General features: G+C 52.1%; 1 protein-coding gene across 3 annotated transcripts in view; it reads right to left on the bottom strand.

The window, feature by feature from the left end:
* The window catches only part of JADE2 (jade family PHD finger 2), a 73,968-nt gene that overhangs the window by 45,162 nt on the left and 7,436 nt on the right, over nucleotides 1–21,370 (bottom strand). For all 3 annotated transcript variants that reach the window (XM_057409411.1, XM_057409410.1, XM_057409413.1), the window contains exons 2-4: nucleotides 21,310–21,367; nucleotides 18,297–18,382; nucleotides 7,296–7,453 (exon numbers count right to left, since the gene is read on the bottom strand). In XM_057409411.1, coding sequence (XP_057265394.1) covers nucleotides 7,296–7,453; nucleotides 18,297–18,382; nucleotides 21,310–21,367 — 302 coding nt within the window. The remainder of the gene's footprint in view (nucleotides 1–7,295; nucleotides 7,454–18,296; nucleotides 18,383–21,309; nucleotides 21,368–21,370) is intronic.

Raw genomic sequence — 21,370 nt, 5'->3', positions numbered from 1 at the left:
TGAGCTCTCAGGCAGAAGCTCTTCCCTGTGAGGGTGCTGAGGCGCTGGCACAGGGTGCCCAGAGAAGCTGTGGCTGCCCCATCCCTGGCAGTGTTCAAGGCCAGGCTGGACACAGGGGCTTGGAGCAAGCTGCTCCAGTGGAGGGGGTCCCTGCCCGTGGCAGGGGTTGGAGCTGGAGGAGCTTTAAGGTCCCTTCAACCCAAACCATTCTGATGCTATGACAGGCCACCCTGCCAACAGCCCATCCCTCCCAGCTGCTTGTGGGGACAAGGGCTGCCTGAGCAGACCCGAGTGAAAACCTCCCTTTCGCAGCAGCAGAGCTGCAGAGGGAACTCACTGATGTCACATCAATGGGGTTTTTTGCTGTCCTGGATCAGTGCCACTGGACATCCCGTCCTCACCATGGCTGAGCATCACCATGGGGGTACCCAGGAGCACAGGGAGTGTACCAGCATCAAGCTTTCCTCCCTCTGTGCTCCCACGTCCCAGGGCTTGCGATCCACACATTTACCAGTAGAGCAGTTGGGATTGTTACTTCTTTTGATCTGAGCAGAGCCTCAGATCTTGAAAGGGAAGAAAGGGAAGCATACATAGATTTCTGAAGCACACCCGAACCCAGGCTTATTTAAGGGCAGAATGGGGATAACTGACCCAAGAAACAGCCCTTTGTATGAGCACCAGCGTGCCATCTGCAAGCTCCAAACTCACACATTTTTCATGATGAGCTGGAGGGAAGGAAGGAAAAAAAAAAGGCTTAAAAAAAAAAAAAAAAGGAAAGATCATGTTAAAAAAAAAACCAACCCAGCAGCTCTGTTCCAAAAGATCCACAAACTGCAGCAGAATCCTGCCTGCCCCTTCTGCAGCGAAGCCCAAGGGAAGCTGCTGATGAGTCAACAGCCAGCCTGCGTCGCCGACCGAGCAGAGGAAGTCCAATCCCAACACTCGAGAACAAAGTGTGCTGGTTCATAGAGTACATGCTGAGAACGCAGCCTCGGGAAGCCCTCCCCGGGCTGGAAGCCGCGCTGCCGCAGGGATACAGCCTGGACAGCATCCAGGGCTCCCGCTGCACACCAGGGGAGAGGGAGAGGTGAAGGCCAGGCACTGCTGGGACATTCGCATCGTGCCACCCCGCTGCTGTCCAGCCTGGCCACAGCTCCTCGGTGCTACCAAGCTCCCCACTGCAACACACTCTGCTCCCAGCATTATTTTCTCCCTTTGATGGAATCATTCCCTCCCTGTTCTGGATGCAGCGTCCAGTCCCAATGGGATGCCCCACAGTGTTCACTCACTGGGGCAGAAGGGAAGAAGGGCAGGGATGTGCTCAGCCCTACACACGCTACTGGTGCACCAATTACTTCTCCCCACCCCAGTACACTGATCTCCAACACTGCACCCCACAAGTGGACCCACTCCCTTTCAAGTGATGTTGGTATTGCACAACCACGACACAAACACCCCTGCCAACAACTCTGCACCCTCTCAAAGAGCTGCTGGACCTCCTGGAGATGTTGGGGCGACTCTGGAGCTCACTACAGAACAATGCAGCCTGAAGGAGATGAACACTGAGCAGGTCCACAATGCAACCCAGCCTCAGCACCACCACCCCAGCTTCACACACAGGGCAGCAAGGAGATGCTTTACCTGTGTGTGTGGTCATTGAAGGAGGAGGACCAGAGGGGGACCAGGACAGGGCAGGGACACAAACACTGTGCCGACGTGGCAGACGGCGTTTGCGCTGGTGCCACCGCCATCGCCGAGCTGGTACTCGCAGAGGTTGTGCCTTCCTGTTGCCACAGCACTTTCTGTTTTCTGTTAAAACAGGGCCACAGCGACGATGCAAGTATAGATCTGCAACGCCAAGAATATCTGGGAAGGCTGCCAGCAAGAAGCAGCCTTCCTGCTCGTCCTCCCGCTGTGTGCAAATTCACAGGAAACAGAATCTACAGCACATACTAATGTGGCTTAATGTGAGATCCAAGAGCCACCTCTAGATCCTGCCTGCAGCCCCGTCAGCCTGGGGAAGGAGCCGTGTGCCAAAAACGTTAAATCATTAAATAAAGGAGGAATTAAAGCCTGTACAGGTGCATAAAATCCCATGTAGGGGCCACTGCTTTATGGAGTGATGCTCTGCTGGGCAAGCTGAATGCAGCACCATGCACAGCACTGGCATTGATGCCTGTAGGTATGGATGAGCCCAGGTAAGGTCCCGGCACACCCACTCTCCAAAGAAGGCTTTGCAGCCTCCTATAAGCACCCATGGAGAACCAGCAAGGTCCACTTTCCTCTTGGGTGTATCACGGTGTGGCCCAGGGAAGACAAAGCTCACCTAAAGCTTCTCCTTCCCTTTTGTAACAGGAGTGGTACCCACAGCCCTGATGCTCCGCAACTGTTGTGACAACTCTTCCCATTACTTTGTTATGCTTAATCCTTACACTCAAGTCGTGCTGAGATAGTCCAACATCACATCCAGCACCCAGCTGTGCCCTGCACCAGGCTGGGACCTCAAACCTGGCTCTACCATTGACCCATGGTGGAAACCTCTGTCCCTCAGTTTACCCAATCGTGAAACAATTCACAGGAGGGTTGTAAGGCTCACCTCTGGCTCTGGAAAGCCACTGGAGATCTTTCAGCTATGGGCTCCAGCAGAGGTGGGATGTAGTGTCATCACTGGGATGCAGCGTCACCATCACCACCTGCATCCCAGGGAGGGCGATGTACAGGGGATGCACAAGCAGAGGATGCCACCCTGCTGCTCCCTGCCTCGCCAGAGGGAAACTCATCTCTACTCCTCTCTCATCTGACTGCAAAAGGCTTTTTTCACTACACTGGAGCCCTGCAAGCTCTGGGCAATTCTCAGACCTGTTACTACACAAAATAAAACCCTTTTCAGCAGCAATGAGCCAGAAATGATTGTGGAGAGGAAGCAGCTGATCTGTGCTGCCTGATCACCCATGGCCATCAGCAGCATCCGTGCCTCCTGGGACACGGAGCCAAGAGATGCTGCACCTCTTCCCCCACTGCTTTCCTCACAACTGCACTGCGATTTGTGCTAACCTAGAAAGGACCCTCGGGTTTAAGGTGGCTCTTGGTGGAGACATTTTGAGATGATGCTTTCTGGGGAAAGCACTCCTTAAACTGCAGCTCTTCCCTCCTGCCTCACCCCCAGCTTGTGACATTTTACAGCTCCAGCAAAAGAAAATGCTTCAGAACAATCTCATTTTCAGCTTCGGAGGCACAAAACCCAGAGGCAGGGTGCGGGTACCAAGCGCTCAGGTGGGAGATGGGAAGAGCAGCAGCGGCTGCATACAAGGCACCTTTCGGAGGGTGAGATCCATCTCCGGAGTGGGAAAAGGCTCTCACACCCTCCATGGCAAAAGCTGCTCGCTGCCAATCACCCAGCCCAAGAACCAGTCCCCTGGGGTCAGGATGATGGGCTCAGTGTGATGCTGCAGGCAGTGCTTGCTGGCTCTCCAGCTCCCAGAGGCTCTTGTGGCTTCTCCCTGCCTGCTTCCCTCTAGGAATTTAACAGGGCAATGGCTGTCAGGAGTGACAACATGAGGAGTGGATTGCCACGGGCATCCATTCCCTGGTTCCCACAAAGGGCAGGATACTCTGTCACATCCTTGTGTTACACCTTTGGGATGGGGGGAAGCAAAATGCTGCCCTGACAGCGAGGAAGGGACTCTGCATTTCCCAGTCTGCGATGCTTTTCAGCAGAGAAAGGAATTAGGATTGTCCATATCCAACACAGGGAGGATCCATGGGGTTTATGTGACATATTTTGAGCAGGGAAGAAGGAAAGTTTGGAAGCAAAGGGGGGAAACCGGTGCAGAGGTGTGGGGCAGTGAAAGCAGCAGCTCAGGTGGGACCAGCGAGGCACCTGCTCACTGCTGCTGGGATGGAGACAGGGGCAAATTAAAGCAATTAAACCAGGGAGGTAAATGGAGCTGTAAGGCCTTTTCAGGCTGCTCTCTTCAGGCAGATGAAATATAGTCATCTCCTGTGAAAGGACACTTGACATTTCTCCAAAGGAGGGCAAGCTGCAAGAGGGAGCTGTCTAACACTGGAGATACAAAAGAGATTGCAGTCTTCATCTGAATGCTGCTCTCTCCCATCCCCAACTCACAAGGGTCACCCAAGTGGGAGAACACTGAGGGCAGGGATGCTATGGGAGAGAGAACTGCTCACACATCTCTTTGGTGTGCCTGTGGAGAGATGCTGTCCTGCTCGAAACAAATCTGGCACCGCTTATCCCCCTGGGATGTGCATCATGGCACAAAGCAGGTGGAACCATTAACACTGCTGCAAAATGAGATCTTCATTCCACTCACATTGCACTAGTGAAGGTGGAATATCCCAAACAGGCTTCAGAATAAGGACAAAGCCCTTCAGGCCATGCTCGCTGTCTTGCCAGCCAAGAGATGGTTCAGGCAGATGGGACACAGTGCAGGACAAGCAGATGGAGCAACAAGAGAGGAAAGACCTCCAAGGAAGCGAAGGCTGTGGGTAAGCAGCATTATCCCACAGCAGTCTGGGATGACTTGGGAACATCAGAACCCAGACGGGCTGCAGAAACCCACCTGAGTGACGGAGCCACTGATGAGGATCTCTGGGAGGTCCCAAAGAAGAGGTCACATTTCAGAAGAGCAGGAGATGACACTCAATATCTGCCTCTACAAATAAAACTCAGGGAAACCCACTGAAACACTCAACCTACATGAATACAGACAGAAAGTAACAGGGGATAAGAACCATCTGACATGGGACGGGACCTCTGCGGTGGGTGGATAGGAGAGGAGCAGATGGGACCCATCTTCACTTAGCAAGGCTTCAACACTACCTATCAGGAGCTGCTCCCGGTGGCCGTGGGCTGTGCTGACACCTCTTGCAGGGCCAGGCTTCCTCACACAGACATGGGTGCTCTTGCTCACAGTCTGCTGAGCATGACTTCAAGGGAAGTCACAAACTCTTCGGAGAGCAAGGCTTGAACTCCAAAAGGCATTGAGAAAGAGCTGGAAGCATCGCGAGAGGCAACTCATCAAGGATTATGGCACAGTGCTGAGCCTGAGGACATAGCAGCCTTCCAGTATCTGAAGGGGGCCTATAGGGATGCTGGGGAGGGACTCTTCATTAGGGACTGTAGTGACAGGACAAGGGGTAACGGGTTAAAACTTAAACAGGGGAAGTTTAGATTGGATCTAAGGAGGAAATTCTTTCCTGTGAGGGTGGTGAGGCACTAGAATGGGTTGCCCAAAGAAGCTGTGAATGCTCCATCCCTGGCAGTGTTCAAGACCAGGTTGGATGAGGCTTTGGGTGAGATGGTTTAGTGTGAGGTGTCCCTGCCCATGGCAGGGGGGTTGGAACTGGATGATCTTCAGATCCTTTCCAACCCTAACTATTCTATGATTCTATTCTAATCCAACGAGCAAAATAACCCAAAGCATTAGGAAATTCTTCAGAGCATGACCTGGTGGTGGAAGTGAAACCCATGCTCAAGGCAAGTGTGCAGCACCAGGCTGTGGTGGGGTGTCTGATGTCCCCTCCGAAGCCTGCGGGCATGTCCCTGTGGTGACATGGGTGAGACCAGGGGAAGCCTGGAAGATGATGACACAACTCCGGAAAACACAGCCATAGATGGAAGCTGAAAGTAAATGGATCTGCTTAGTTTAGAGGAGAGAGGATGGAGAGGAGACATGAGGGCAGCCCAAAACCATGTGAAAGATACTGGGAAAGGGCTGGTGCTAGAACAGGACAGAGTGGGATGGGGATGCTGGAGGGATGACCCGCACCAGCATCGCTTCAGGAGCGTCCCTGTGTGGGAATGTGCATCACTGTGAAAGCTTCCCCAGGATCCCTAAAACCAAGGGCTTGGCAAAAAGCAGAGGAGCACATCCACAGCCTGCCTGCCCTGAATCTGGGCTCCGAGGTCTGGGATGCAAAGGCACCCGATGGAGTAGGGAGAAGCAGCGCCCGCAGCAGCCACAGGTCAGGCTGCCTTCCCATGGGCACCACCGGCCCCGGCAGCCCCAGGCTATCACTTTTCAGCTGCAAATAGCACGGGCACAAGGCCTCAGCTGGGGAGCAGAGCACTGAGGAGCCCAGACTGTGGTTAGCTATCAAAGACAACTAAAAAAAGATATTCCACACACAGGAGGATTTTTCCCTGTTATTTTTTTGCTGGGCTTTTTTTTTTTTGTCTGGGTTTTTTTTTTCCCTTCCCAAGGATTAAATCAACTCAACAGCCCCTTTACAACTTCCCTTTTGATGTGTTCAGCCTCATTAAAGTTTCATTTCTCTCTCTGTTTTCCCCGGGGGGAGGAAGGGGAGCGTACACAAAAGTTTACTTCAGCAGCAGGGCCGGCAGCTGCAGGAGCAGCTGCTGTTGCTGTGGGACAAGCAGAGCCTCCACCAGCTTTGCCCAAGCCCCTCAGCAAAGCCTGGCTCCCGCGGGCAGCCCCAGCATCACGATGCTGTCAGCGGTGTTTGTGCACCCAGGGTCACGCACCACGGAGGGAACGGGGGAGCTGCAAAGCTCCTGCGAAGCCTGCGAGCTGTGGAGTCCGACCCTGTGAGGTTTAGGGTCTGACCCTGCCAGTTCTGGGGTCCCTTCCCAACCTGCCTGCTTCCCTCCTCCAGCCTTTCCCCCGCGCTTCACCCATCACCCCGGGATATTCCCACACACAGAGCGGATGGGTAGCAGCTCCCCCACGTCGCTTCTTTTTTAGCCCGAGCAGCTGTTTAAGTGTCTATTTTAAACCTGAGTTCCCTATTTTAAAATAGCTAATGAGACACGGGGCTAGGCCGATAGACGTCGTCGCTACGAGGTCTGCGAGATGCTCCTCTGTTCCCCGAGCTGCTTTTCCAAGCCAGGAACCTCGCATGCCCATCACACTTCCACAGACAGCTTACACGGTAAAGAGGGAAGGTTTTAGTCCAAGCTCTTGCACCCCTGCCATGAAACAGCAGCAGAGCCATGTGTTTCTAGACCGAGATGCATCAAGCAGCCAAGCAGAGGTGGTTCTGGGTGGTTTTCTCTTGGCAGGTTTTTATCCTCCCTTTGATTTTATCAGGTCTTTCTAAAACTTCCCCAGTAAAAAGCAAGCAAGGAGCCGGTCACCCGGCACAGCAACCTGCTGCACACACAAGAGGGACTTCCAGCAAGCAAATGCCTAAGACAAGATGCAGCAGGAGGTCCCCCGCATCTCTGTGCAAGCCCAGGATCCCGATGCACCCCGAGATGGTGTCCATCCCACCAGGGCAGAGAGGACCAGGCACATGGGACCCCACTCACTTACCTGACCACAGGCTCAGGAATGGCCTCGGCACTCGCTGGCACCTGGACACCCTTCTCCCACTCCTGCCTCCAAGGATCAGCCAGGATGTAGTACTCATCGGGGCTCAGCTGGAAGGAGTCAGGGATCTTCATGGCTGTTATCAGATCCGTACGGAAAACCTGCACCGGAATAAAGAAAAGGTCCAACAGGCAGAGTGAAGGGGTCTGGCAGAGGGTGCAAGCCTGGCTGAGACACAGACCAAGCATCGCTACTGAACTGAAGAAACAAGAGGCTGCTTCCTCTTAGGGGATCAATGTTTTCAACATAGGCACAAGAGTATCCGCTCCAAATGCCCAGGGATGCGCAGCAACTGGGCTTCTCCACACCAGCCTTACTGGGGAAAACGATGCTCCTGATGTGAATGAAGCTGTGGGAAACACAGAGCCCTGACCACCATCATGTCACCTCACTGCCCCCAACACCTTCGTGTCCCCATCACATCACCTCACTGCCCCAAGCAGGGACACGTAAAAGCTGAAGGTACCCTATCATCAGGGCTCAATTGCTCCAGTGGTCACCAAGGATCACAAGGCAAAATATAGCCATGAGGGGTTATGCTACAGCTGGAAAACATCCACTAAAAGGTGATCTAGGTTCCTGCTTACACATCCACAGCCAAACACACAGATTTCTCCTGCCCCAACAAACCTCCTGTGATAACCAGCCCTGGCCCCCTCCTCTATGAAAACCCTCCGAGCCCCTCGGACAGTGAATGGGCTTGTTCTCCACCTCAGTTCTGGCCCTGCAGAGTCTTCTCCCAATATACTCCAATAAAAAACTGATTCCAAAAATACCCCTCACAGTAAATAAGATTTTCCTTGCAGAGGATTGCCTGACAGCAACGACTCGAGCAATCCTGCCTCTTGCAGCATAAAAATAAATTGTAAATGAAAATGGATGATTTCTTCCTCTCCACCATCTGCTATTAGCTGAGATAATAACTAACAGTGCCAGCAATCATGCCTGGACACCAGCTCGCTCTGTCTACCCCATCCCTGCTTCTTCTGCATTAACCTTCTGTGGGGCTGGGATGGATCAGGTGTTCTCTTCAGACACTGTTCAATTCCCAGGGTCTATTCCCCAAATGAGTATTGCTTTGTCAGAGCCACAATAAATGATAAAATATGGCTTGACACCTTCCATACAAAGATAACTGCCTTTGGAGAGAACTTGGGAAACCAAGTCGGCTGAGATACAGGAAACCAGACTTTAACTAAGACCACTGAGACCAGTATTTAGGTCAGTTTATTTAATCCTCAGAGTCTCAGCTCCTAACCCAATTAGAGTTAAATATAATACATAAACAACCTTTTCCATCTTGGGTCCTCTTTGAATCTTACTGGTACCTCTTGATGCATCTGCCTGGAGGTATTTTTGCCTATGCCTATATAAACCTGATGTGAGTTGGCCAGACACAGCCTCAGCGCATCCTTCAACAAACATAATTAACAGCCTACATATTACAGTCAGAATTAGGTTCAGCTTGAGAAAGATCAGGGTCCTTCAAGTCTCTGTGCTACAAACGCATGGATCCAGACGCCACAGTAACCTTTTAATACACTGCCAGTGTGAGAACTTTAACAGAATGATAAAATACGAAGCCAGACGTTAATTAAACATGAGAAGGGATATGTGAGATATCACAGCCCTTCTGGGGCTGCAGAGTAACACAAGCAAAGTAACCCTACTGTGGCTTGGTGCTTAAAATACAATGTAGAAACGCCCTCTGCTCTTGGCACCCCTGCACTGCCAGGGTCACAACTCGGGCAAACAGCATCTCCCATTACCGAGGTTTGGTGCCCATCTTCAATAAGGACAACACAAACCCAAGTGACTCTTCTCACATCTGACTGCTCTGCTTTGATGGATGAGATGCTCCCCCATGCCTGGACCACATGTGGCTGAGGGCGGTTTAAGGGATGGTGCCAGCTCCCTGCTCCAGCCACCAGCCCCATGTCAGGAGTGATGCACCACTTCTATACTGCTCCATTTGCCAAACTGTTATAGCAAACACTGTTTTGGAGACACTCACCCTTGGGATCTGTGGGCAAAGCCAGGTCGGAATGGCTTCCAAAGGTGCTGGGCACCCAATAGGTTTCAAACCTCCCTGGACTGGACCCTGCTGACATCCAAGTGCCCTCCACCTCCTTTACTGCCAACCCCACCACCTCCTGAGGACACCCCCTTCGATGCCACGGGGTGCAGGAGCATTGCATCACTCCTCTGTGGCACACAAACACACAGTTCCTCCAGGGCCCCACAGGCAGCACAGGGCAGGCAGCAGGCATGTTCATGTTGCTGCTGCAGGCACACGAGCTGGCAGCCAGCACAGGACTGCCCTTTCCAGCCCTCCAGAGGGACCAGCCATGTCATAAATACCCCCGGCATCCTCTCTCCCTGGGATGCTGGCACCCAGTGCAGCACCTTTCTAGAGCCTTACCCCAAACAAGGATCCCCACTCTCTTTTGCAAAGTCAGCACCAGGCAAGAGCCTGAGAGGTGGTAAGCCCCATCACTCTGCTGTAACACCAGGCGTGGGCAGCCACAGTGGATTTATGTCAATGCCTGGCCCATCACCTTCCTCCTGCTGATGAAGAGCATCACGGAGGCGCCTGAACTGCATCGTGCAACCTGCCTAAGGAGGAGCTGGCAAAGCTGCTGGGGAGCCTGGTCCCCCCAAGGGCTGCTGCCCACGGGTAGGAAATAAACCAGATCCTCATGTCAGAAACTGAACACATTTTGCCCTGCTTAGAGCTATTACTTAGGTAACCTCCTTAGTGCTCTCAGCTGTCAGCTGGGGTCACGGCTTTGGTGGTCCAGCACCCTGGAGCATCCCACAGGCAGCTGAGCTGCCCGTGCATCCCACACTGCTCACCACCACTCTGAACCAGCAGGACCAGCCTCACCAATGCTCTGCAACACCCTCAGCAGATGCAAAACCCTCCAGCAAACCGCCAAACGTCCCTCATAGCCTCTGCACTGGAAAGCGCAGCACGGAGATCAGCCCGCGGTCTCATTTCTCCCCCCTGCATGGAGCAGATCCCAGGCTCATGTTTTCCTGCATTAAGCCTTCCCCAAACTCATCCCTTCTGGCTTTTCAGCTCACATCGGCGCAGAAGCTTAGTCTTAATTTTAAGCCAAATCAGCGCGATTGTATCTCTTTCCCTGCCGACGATAAGCCACATCGAGGGCTGGATTTGCAATCTCACGACTTCATTTATTTAGTTCCTCCTTGGAAAACAGATAAGCTTGCCCATCCAAAGGCAGCGTGCGCGGCCTCGCTTTATCACCACGCCGCCTCTGTCTTTTCATGAAGAGCTGGGAATGCTCAAATTATTAACTATCAAAGCAGAACACTTTAGAAGCGAGCGGAACGGCACAGAAATTGTAAAGGAAAGCAGATCAGTTGTCTGGAAATCTCCCAACAGCTAATACGCTCAAATTGTAATCTAAATGTCTTTTTGTTTTGAATTGTCTGGGATTAGGGTTGGGAAAAGACTCAATTATTCTACTCAAACTCCTCTGAATTATTTATGAAAAGCAAATAAAGGATAAATTGGGCACTGATGAACCGAGGACCTGGCGGTGAAGAGGAAGTTGGGTACCAGAAAACAAGCAATTTTCCCTCAATAGAGTGTTTACTGTTTCTCCCCGGCTGCAGGAGCTGACAAATCGTCTCGGCTGCCCCGCTCCCCCCCACCCCAGCCCTGGCCAGGCTCTGGCCTCCCCTTCCAGGCCGGCAGCGGATCCGGTTTATTGCCTATCGATCCGTGGCAACAGCGAAGGCCAAACCGAGACGTTCCCTTTATTACCTCTGCTTGCTCGGGAACCGCAGGCAGGATTCAGTGATGCTCGGAGATGCATCACACCAATGCCCAGAGGCCAACCTCGCCCTTTGCTAGCATCAGCTTTAAAGATGGGGAAAAGAAGTGCAATTGCAATAGCCCAAGATATGCCTTTGTACTGCTCCCCAGACCAAAGAACTACTGGGCAAAACCAGACCCGAGCTCATCCCTCCTGTCCAAGCACCACCAGTGCCACCACAGCCTGGTCCTGCAGATCCAACTGCTCCAGCCTGGCTTCATTTCTAAGGTCTGTGAGCCTTCAGGCCTTGGTACTCACATCTCACCAGCCAGGCAAGCTTGTATTGCAGACCTCTATCCCCCCATCCTTTCATCCCACCAGCTTGCAGTGCTGGAGTGACTGTCTCCCCCAGGACAGCTGGTCCTGGAGGTTCAGGAACATCAAAAGTCACTGGGACACCAAAGCCATCACATTTCACAAGGATACATCAGCCTTTTCTGTTACTTCTGTGATCTGCTGTTGAGAAGCAAAAGCTGTATTGATATTATCTCAAAATAAAAAAATCCCCCCAAGCTAATTAAATATTACATATCTTCACATCCTAATGCTTTACTTGGACCCAGTTTGGTGTGGGAAGGATGTTCCTGTGGTTATGGCAAAGACTTGCAAGGCAGGGGCTGGATTCAGCTCCTGCCTGAGCCACATGCCCCTTGTTTAGCTCCAATCTACTGCTTCACCCATCAGACACAGCCATTCCCTTCATCCCGAGATGGCTGCGAGGCACCTCCATGAGCTCTTCGTGGACCAACATCTACTTGTCCAACACCTGGACCACCTCCAAGAGAAACACCTACCCCTGGAAGGAGAAGCCATGGTGCACAATGCCTCACTATGAAGGGAAGGGCAATGGGAATGCCACACAGCATCACAAACTGCACTCCCATCCCTCCCTTAGCAGAGGGTTCCCAGACTGCAATGCTTTGCAGCTGCATTCCTTCTCCTCCTCCTGTGTCCTCCACAGCTGACCAGCCCCTGTCTGTACTTCACCACCTTTCTGTGCAATCCTCATATTGATTTCCAGGTTCTCTGACTCACTCACAATCCCTTTGAACAGAGTGGCCCATCAATCTCACCACCATTCAGCTCTCACTTTATGTGCTCTGTCAAGATCTCAGCTTTTCAAGTGGCTGCACCATTGGTCTGAGCCTGCCAACTACTCCTTTAACTCCAAACACCAACCCGAAAACATCACATTCAGATCCTGCAGCAAAGACTTTCCACTCATACAAAACCAGCTCCTGGGCTGGAGCCAAAGAGCCCTATCTGGTTTGGGCTTTAACTCGAAACGAGAAGAAACACTCATCTAGCACTGGTTTTAATTAGCTTTGGAAGCAGCAGCCAGCCCAGGGACCGCCACGCAGGATCCACATGGATGAGCGCACCCAGCGAGGCAGCACGACCTCAGCAGCACCCAACATGGGTGCTCTGAGGTCTGCAAAGCAGCCCGGGTGGAAACCGGCTCTGAAGGCAGCAGGAGGCTCAGCCAGGCACAGATGGGCTCCAGCAGGACAGGTCCCCCCACACAGGGCTTGCTGAGGCGGCAGGAACTGGGTTACACATTTCCCCCTGCACCCTTGGGGCCTTTAGACCTTTCTCTAGGGGTGGAAGGATGAGCTCCGGCCCTTCTCCCATTCCCAGCATGGGATACAATTCTTTTAACACACAGTAACATCTATATCCCTGACAGTTTATAGGATAAAACACTCCTTTCCAAAGCATGACACACTGCAAAGCACTGGTTTGAAGCGTAAGAGAAATGAAGCCCATCGTTCAGAATCAAGTGCACGGTGGAAAGCACAATGTGCTCAGGAGGAAGAGGGGGAACGGGAGAGGTGTTGACCACAGCCTGCACCTCAAATCTCACATTTGAATCTATTCCCTCCTATAACCCAATCTGAATCAATTACCTCCTATAACCCTGTAACACATCTGCGATGCTCACACAGTGCCCTCACATCCATGGTGCCATACGGCATCTCACATGGACCACCTCTCCATAGCGAGACTGGCAGCAGCAGGTCAGCATATAAAGGATGTGGGAATGCTTTCTGACACCAACATAACAGGCTTTGATTAGCTTCTGGTACAACACTCTTCTCCCAAAGCAGCTGTGTCCTGTGCACCCCGCAACCATAACCCCCTTCCTCCTTCCACATCAGGACCAGGGGTGTCTCCGGCTGCCTCATCTGCAGGGCTCCCTGCTCACTTCCAGCCAGTGCTATTAGCCCTTCATTCTCTCAAGCATAAAATTGTTTGCTGTAGCTCATGAGTCACAAGGATTTTCAGAGAAAGAGAAAACAACGGGAACAATGGGAGCCCTGGGAATAGTTTTTGGTTGTACAAACTGTCTTCGTATCAGCTTGAGCCGGCACCTCCACGGGTGCAGCCCTTGGCTGGCCAGCCCTGCTCCCCTCCAGCCCTATTTCCCTGCCATTATATCACAGTTTTCCAGCCCTTTCTAAGAGGAGAGGAGCACTGATGCTCAGTAGCAAGGCTCTGAAGCACAGCAATGCCTGGTTTGTGTGTGTAAGCAGTGATACTATCTGCCTGTGGGGGAAAAAATACTTACTCTCGTGCTCATTTGGGAGCCAGCCTGCTATCTCTTCATCTCGCCTTGTTTCCTCTCACAATGCTGAATGCTAAAGATCCAATGAACAACAGAATTTAAAATAGGAACAAGAAGCATTTTTTTTTGGCCCTTCTCAGCATTCAGAAGACAATGGTATTAGACTGCTATTCCCATGTCAGCTCAGGAAAAGTGACAAAGCCACTGCGGTCAAATCTTTCAACAGACGGATTTACTCCTCATCCAGCCCAGCAAAAGCATGTCCAGTCTTGCTTGGCCATCCTCATAAAAGCCCTTCGTCAAGCATGGAAAGCCCTGGGACTAAATTCACATTGCACTGGGCCATGATATACCTATCGCAGGGGGAAAACCAAGATTCAATGCACTAAGAGTTACCTTTTAGAAGGTTTTAGAAGGAAAGCAAGGAGGATGTTGGCTAAAAGGGTTAAATCCTTGTAAAGAGATATAAAAAGGCATCTTTCAAAACACGGAAGCAGTATCTAAACAAGGCAAGCAGAAAATAATGTAAATTGTATAAATCTTGTGGTTTCCCCTTCATCTTGAACCCTGCCTGCAGCTGCGGTCTCTTTGCTTCCAGAAGGTCTGGACCGAAGGAGAAGGGTGATGAGGATGTCCGGCGAGAGGAGCAGCACCCACTGAGGAGAGCTGAGACCACACAGAGCTCTGCAGCTCGGAACAGGGTGGCGGCAGGGCTGCCAGGCAGGTGGTTAGCACAAAAAGCAGGATTCTTTTCCTCCCCACTGTATCTTCTATCAGTGCAACTCACTGCAGGATAGTGGTCTGCATCCCAAGTAGCTGAGGAGCTCAGGACCAACACCCCGGCTAAGGCAGTGATTCAGAGGCAGCATCTGAGGGAGTCCCCAGGCTGCTGATGGCTGGGAGCTGGCGGATAGAACTGGCAGCTATCACTACACACTGGCCTTGTTCCTGTATTCTCTCCTTAGACACTGACAACTGTTCTCTGTCAGGAACAGGAGAGAGGGCTTGATGACTGCAGTCTAACCAGCAAGGCTTGCGCTCGTATCCCCAGCAGCCCTATAGCCGGGGGCAGGATTGCACTAATGCGCCGCTAAAAGCAGCAGAAATCCACACTTCAGGCACATCTTACTCCCTGCTGCAGATTCAGCATTCAAAACAAGGGAGGACCTGAGTGAGCATCCTCCTCCCTCCAGCTCCTGGAGCAGGGAGCACAAGCAGCACCTCCTCACTGAGCTCCTTGGCCAGCAGCACCCAGGCATGCGTACCGACCACCACGCTCCATCTGCGTCCAGGTTCAGAGACAAACAAGCTCTAATGGGATTAATTAAAATGACCAGATCGGTAGACTCCTATCAATGCAGATGCAAGAAGCTGCTGGCACCTGCCCACATCCATCCTCTGCCTACTGGCAGGGCAGCAGAGCCATGCCCATGCCTGGGGCACCATTGGCATCGCACTGGAGCTCAGCCCTGAGGTCTCTGCTGCCCATGCTTGGGGCAGGAGAGGACAAGAGTCATCTCTGCAAGGGAGGCAGCCAGGACAGAGGCCTGGTGCCTGGGACACATCAGGAAAGAGCCCGGGCAGAGCCCCGTGACAGGCACAGATAAATATAATCACCCTCGCTGGCAATGGCCCCCTTGGCGGATGTTTACAAACAGCTCAGTACTTTTCCACGTTAAGAAGCTTGTTTTTCCAGATGCCTTGTATCGGGTGGTTTTTAATGTGTGGAGTTAATCCCTTCTCACAGAGTCTTTCATAATAAACATCACCCCCTGACCTGGCTAATAACTATGGAACACTAATGCTCTGGAGTCGTTTCATCTCCTGCTCGGGTTGGCAGGGGGAATGCAGACTGCAGCTCGCAGACCAACAGGGCCATGACTTTGAGAGGGACAGCTCTCCATGCACACAAACCCCTGCTCCCCCAGCCTGGCCTCCAGCATCACCACCCCTCTGGACGTCCCCAGAACCTCCTTGCAATACATTTACCATGCTCTCCCTGTTACCCTCCTGTGGCTGCCATCCTCAACAGACAGCAAAGAGAAAGGTACTTCACTATTTCACGTGAAGCTGTTTGACAGCGGTGTGGTTTATGCTTTACGCTTCCCAGTACTTGCTCCAGCAGGACACAATGCCCATCCCTCTCTGTGCCTGAAATGCTTCAGGGCTCCTGCAAGAAATCCCCTGGGACATGCCAAACCCTGCAGGTTTCATAGGTGACAGACAGTGGATCCCACACTTGGATGCTCACAGCAAGAAACATTGGGTCATTCATGGAAAACCACGGAAGATGCTGTCGCAGAGGAAATCCATAAACCAGCGCTCACTGGGATGACCTCCAAACCATTACCATGTGCTGCTACACGTGTTGGACCTGCTGTGTGTGGCAGTCCACATCCAACCCCATGGACGTGTTCTCCTGACCCCTGGGTTTCACCTGGAGCTGAATTGGGGCAGAGCTGGATGCCAGCAGCTGCAGAGGAGATGCAGGGTAAGGGGAGGCCAGCTGAGACCTGGGCTGCTCCCATCTGCTCAGGTTCCCACCATGCTCTTGTAAAAGATGGTTTGGCAGCTTGAGCATCCTGGCCCAACTCCAGCTTGAGTCATTACTCACGGCCTCCCCAAATTCCCCTGGAGTTTCAGTTCAGATGTGGCACCGAGGTTCACTTTCTGTCCCAACTGCTGCTAAGCTGGGCACTGTTAAGCTTTTGCTTCACTTTATTTGTTCCAGAGCTACATTTCACTGAGAACTATCCTCTGGGTATAACAGAGCATGAAGCAGAGAGATAAGCCTGGCCCCTGCAGGCTCCCCATCTGATGTCTCGCCGGGTGCTGTGGACTGAGATCTAGTTTTCACTCCAGCTGTTGTACAGCAGCAAAACTTGGATCCGGGTCTGAACATCCTTCAAGTGCAGAAGTGTTTTCACTTGGGAGTCTTGGGACTTCCACCCAGTAACTTCATTAGCAGACAAGTAAACTGTGGGTGTCACAAGTCACATCCTTGCACATGTGACCAGGTCTACTGATGAGCATCCCTGCAGGACCCCTGAAGGCACCTCCATGTCAAATCTGATGATTTATTGCCATCAAGCACAGGGATGGGCAGTTATTTCACAGTGTCCCAGCAGGAGGAGATGCCCGAAATGCTTCACTTTTTCAGTGAGGGATCAGCTCACAGATCACACCCTCACCCATTTCAAGAGACACATCTATAACCAAAAAATGGCATTACCAGCCCTAATGCACAACTTCCCGACAGCCCTGTCAGCAGCCAGTGACATCTGCACCCTGGTTCTTTGTTCTCTAGAGTGTTTCCAACTACCTCCGCTGGTAATAACAGCTTTTCAGCCCCTCTCTTTATCCAAAGCACAAACAACTCAGACTTTTAAAGTCTGTCCATCGCCGATCCCTTAGATGCACCAATGCAAATGTGTCAGAGTGGCAAGAGCCAAGCACAGCTGTGATTCACGCAGTGACCACAGGAAAACCTCAAAATCTCTACTCAGCATGATGCAAAGGGAGGATGTTAGAGAGGTTTGTGCTTAGCCACAGCCTCAGGAGAGGTGTAACATAGGGGCTTGGGATGGAGTTTACAGCCTGTGAGCAGGCATCAGCCGTGCCAGCCTCACCTGCTTCTAAACATAGCTCTGTTTGACTCCAGACCCCGGTCCAGAGGAAAAGGAATGCAAGAACAATGTCCCTCTGGCTTTGCTCATGCTGCTCTTGAAAGGAAGGTGACCACCACTAAACACTGCAGTTGCTACAACAGCAGCTCATGCCTGGTATAGTTTCCATGTCTAGTGAAAATGTATCCGAGGCACGCAAGGGAAAACAGGGCACAGCATCATCCCTTCCAGCACAGTCCTTGGGAAGCAGAGTTCCCCCGACCTGGTCGCAGCCCCTGCAACACAGAGCTGGAAAGGGCAACCAGGGCAATGCCCCGGGGCAGGCAGCACTGCCCTGTGCCAGCCAGGAGCAAGGGAAAACCCAGCAGCAAGGTCAGGCACCAATGGCCTCAGCTCAATGCCCTTGAGCCCCGTGACAGGAGGAACCCAACACAACTTCATCTGCAGCTCAGCTGTGCCGTGTCTCATTTCACAGCCCTGAACCTCCCACTTGCTCACGGGGAGGAGCCCTGTGCCACTGAGCCACCCTTCCTGGCATCAGTGCTATGACCTGAGCTATTAATGAAAGGGCATCCAGGCGGGCACCAAACCAGGGAACCTCAGCCATGTAGCTACTCTGATAGTGCAGGACCTCCCAGTCCCACCAAACTCCACCTCTCCCCACTTGCATCAACAGGGATGCAGTGAGCACAAGAACCCCTCACCCTCCGTCAGTGATGTCTGCAGGGTACCTCTGCCTGCTCCCTCCCAGCAGAACCAAGCACAAGGCTAAGGCCAAGGCACCACTGGCTCCATCATCCTGGAGGATATCCTGTCCTGGTACCCACCACCCGCAGCCAGCTGTGGTTGCCATGCACATCTGGTTTTTCCCTAAAGAAAAGCTCTCCTCTGGCAAAAGCCCACGTACCTCAGAGGGCTTCTTCTCCTTCTGCCGTGACCAGGGGGATTTGGTACTTGGAATCTTGGAGCATCTGGAGGCAGAGGTCGTGTGACCTGCAATAAGGCAACAGAGACAGGTTACCTGGAGAACAGATCCATTTTATTCCCCATCTTTGTCCCCACCCCACTGCCACTCCTACAGCCTCAACCAAGGCTCTGGGTCAACACTAAGAGGCAGTAATACATTGACGTGGCATTACTGGTGTGCACATCCCAGGGTACTTCACCAAAAGAGATTAACGTTACTTTCCTGCTGCTATAGATGATTGAAGCAGAGGCTTCTGGAATGCAAACATTAGAAATGAGAAACCTAAAGACATGAAGTAAGAACAGCTTCTAAGGGGGAATGAGCAAGGGCTCATTCCTGAGATCTGCTGGGATCAGGAATTCAGGAAGTAAGACTAGAAGTTTTCTAACAAGGATGTGTACAGAAAAGGACCTGAACTGCTCAAGGACTTCAGACCCCATAGTCAGAAACACTGCCCAAATTGGGTCCATGCCAGGACTGAGCATTCCCATGCCTGTTCAGCACCTGGTGGGAACCATGCAACAGGACACATCAAGCAAATGAATTTACACTTTTCAGCAGGAAGACAGCATTTGCTTTGGGATTTGGGATTTCTTTCCTCTGGGAGCATTATGAATGGACTCTCACCATCCTGACTGGAGCAGTATCATCACCACTGCTACCACCTTCCACAAGGCAAGGGCAGCTGAAGCCTGGAATGTGCTGGGACCATGAAGTTATTAATCTTTGTTTCCAACCCAGGTGTGTTACTATCACTAAAAAAAAACCCAAAGACATGTATTTTGTAATAAGAAATAATAAACTAATTATTGGAATCTTTTTATAATGAGGAGGACAGCTGGGTCTTCTGTAGAGCAGGACCCCTCCAGATTCCAGTAGATAGAGATGTTTTTGGGGGGTGCAGCAAATTAACTATCAGTAAGTCTATTTAACACTGATATTACCCTTGGATGGCTGAGCAGGAGGAAACCACACCATGCACACAGGGAACTGGCAGACCTGATGGAGCCATGCACACAAGGGCTTCAGGAGCTCTGCCCAGAGGCCGAGCTGTCCCGAGGGACCAGGGCTGTCCCTGATGCAGTATCACTGCGGTGGGAAACGCGCCTTCCTCTGCCAGCTCAGGCCATTGAGTCCCTCCTGAGCCCAGACAAACCTCACGTGCCTATTTCTGCTGGCAGGGCAGGAGGCACTGGTTCACCCTGCGCTCTTTGCACCCTCTTTCTTGTACTCCATGAAATGAAGCCCAGATCTGACAGCATCAGTCGTCCCCAAAGCACCCCTGGTTTTCTGACTGCAGTGTCAAGCTAGGTATCATTGGTGGGCTCCACACAAACGCCTTCCTTTAATCATTTCAGTACACAACAGGACTCCCTAGGGAAAGCCCACGGCTGAAGTCCCCTGCTGCAGCCACCGGGAAATGCCTCTGGACTCAGTGAGCTCCTCAGAGCATCGCAGCACCAGAACCACAGCTTCTACTGGGAGACTGAGGCACTACATCCACCTTGCCCCCTCTTCCCTAGCTACAGCGCGGTGCTACAGCTACACAGAGGTAGATAACGTGCCACTGCCATCCTTTCCTGGCAGAGGAATCAAAAGGAAGGTCATCACTTTGTTTACAGTTATCCTGCCGGAGAGCATTTGTCAACAGCTTAGATGTCACCTGCAGCAGGAATATCCAAGCCCAACAGAGATAAGGCCATGTTGTTCAATACTGTGATTAAAGATGCCTTACCCCCGAAAGGCAGAGCAGCCAGGTAGCACGGCTCGGCTCCGTAAGCCTTTGAGCATGTGGGGATTAGGAGAGGGGAAGTTGGGAGCACGGCTTCCAAAACAAACCCTCCTCTGAGACAGAGATGTTTCCTTGTACGAGAAGCCAGCGGCGCTGGCAGAGCCTGAAGCACTTCCCATAGGCACAGCTCAGCCCCCGGCCCCCTCCCTACGGCTCCAGCGGGATGGGGGTCCCCTCCAGCAGCCAAACAGCAGGTTCCCATCGGCAGCAATGGTGCGAGCTGCACTCAGGCTGACAGGTTTTTTTGGCTATAGCTGTGGGAACGGCAGTCAAACCCAGCGAGATCAGCCCTTCCCTAACCCCCTGTAATCTCCCCATCATCCTGTTAGGAAAAGGCCCAGAAGTTTTAGTGTCTTTAGCAAAGTCCCGTTCGGTCTCGGGTATCCAGCGGCCAGATCCTGTAAAGTGTGGAGAGCAAAATCCCAGCACGGCCCAGATGAAATTACTGTGACATTCGTAAGAAACCAAGGGGAACCAGGGAGAAACTCGGGAGCCCAGACAAGGGATTAGACTGGTGCCTGGAGGGTACTGAACACGAAGGCACTGCGGTATGTCTGCACTGGGTGAAACCCTGGAAGAAGTGGGAGAGGGAAGCGCTCTATTTATAGCCAAAATCCATGTTTATTGTTGAGCACATGCTTCTGTGCCTTCCTGAATGAGGATGAAGTGAGGTAGATGGTGAATAGCAAGCGTGGGCTTGCAAGCTCTGCTGGCTTGAACCTCATCCCTTTTCCCACATCACTCTTCAGCTCACAAGGAGGGAACAAGGCGGCTCCGGTTTTAATCTGACTCCACTAAAAACTTCCCTTTCCCCCAGTACAACTCAATCAAGAGCTAACCAGTCTCAGGCTGCAGCAGGAAAGGACAACTTGCCTATAAAGGGTATCTGCTTCGTTAGCAGGTTTGCCATCAGCAGCTCTCCCTTGCCCGGGCTCCTCACAGAAGGGAGACACTCTCATCAGTACAGAGGAGCCACAGCCAGGCATTTAAATTGCTATCAGGTTGTTGCTGCATCTCTGACAAACCCAGCCCCGCACACAATTCATCGTGCAGAGACTTCCCAGTAAATGCAGCTTCCTCCACTCTTTGCAAAGTTAATTATTCAAGCCTTTTCCCTGCTGGAGGTGAATCTCGTTCAAAGCCTTGAATTAAAGGTCTTACTGTCAGTGGTGTCTGAGTTATCACTGCTGATCGAGTACTTGCGTCGTTTCTCTTCCATCTG

The sequence above is a fragment of the Pezoporus wallicus genome, unplaced genomic scaffold (genome assembly GCF_028554395.1).
Source record: "Pezoporus wallicus isolate ANWC-B61680 ecotype Strahan unplaced genomic scaffold, APGP_CSIRO_Pwel_v1 contig_8166, whole genome shotgun sequence".
Taxonomy (NCBI): domain Eukaryota; kingdom Metazoa; phylum Chordata; class Aves; order Psittaciformes; family Psittacidae; genus Pezoporus; species Pezoporus wallicus.
Note: the sequence above shows the minus strand (reverse complement) of the source record. Positions and strands in the feature narration are given on the sequence as shown.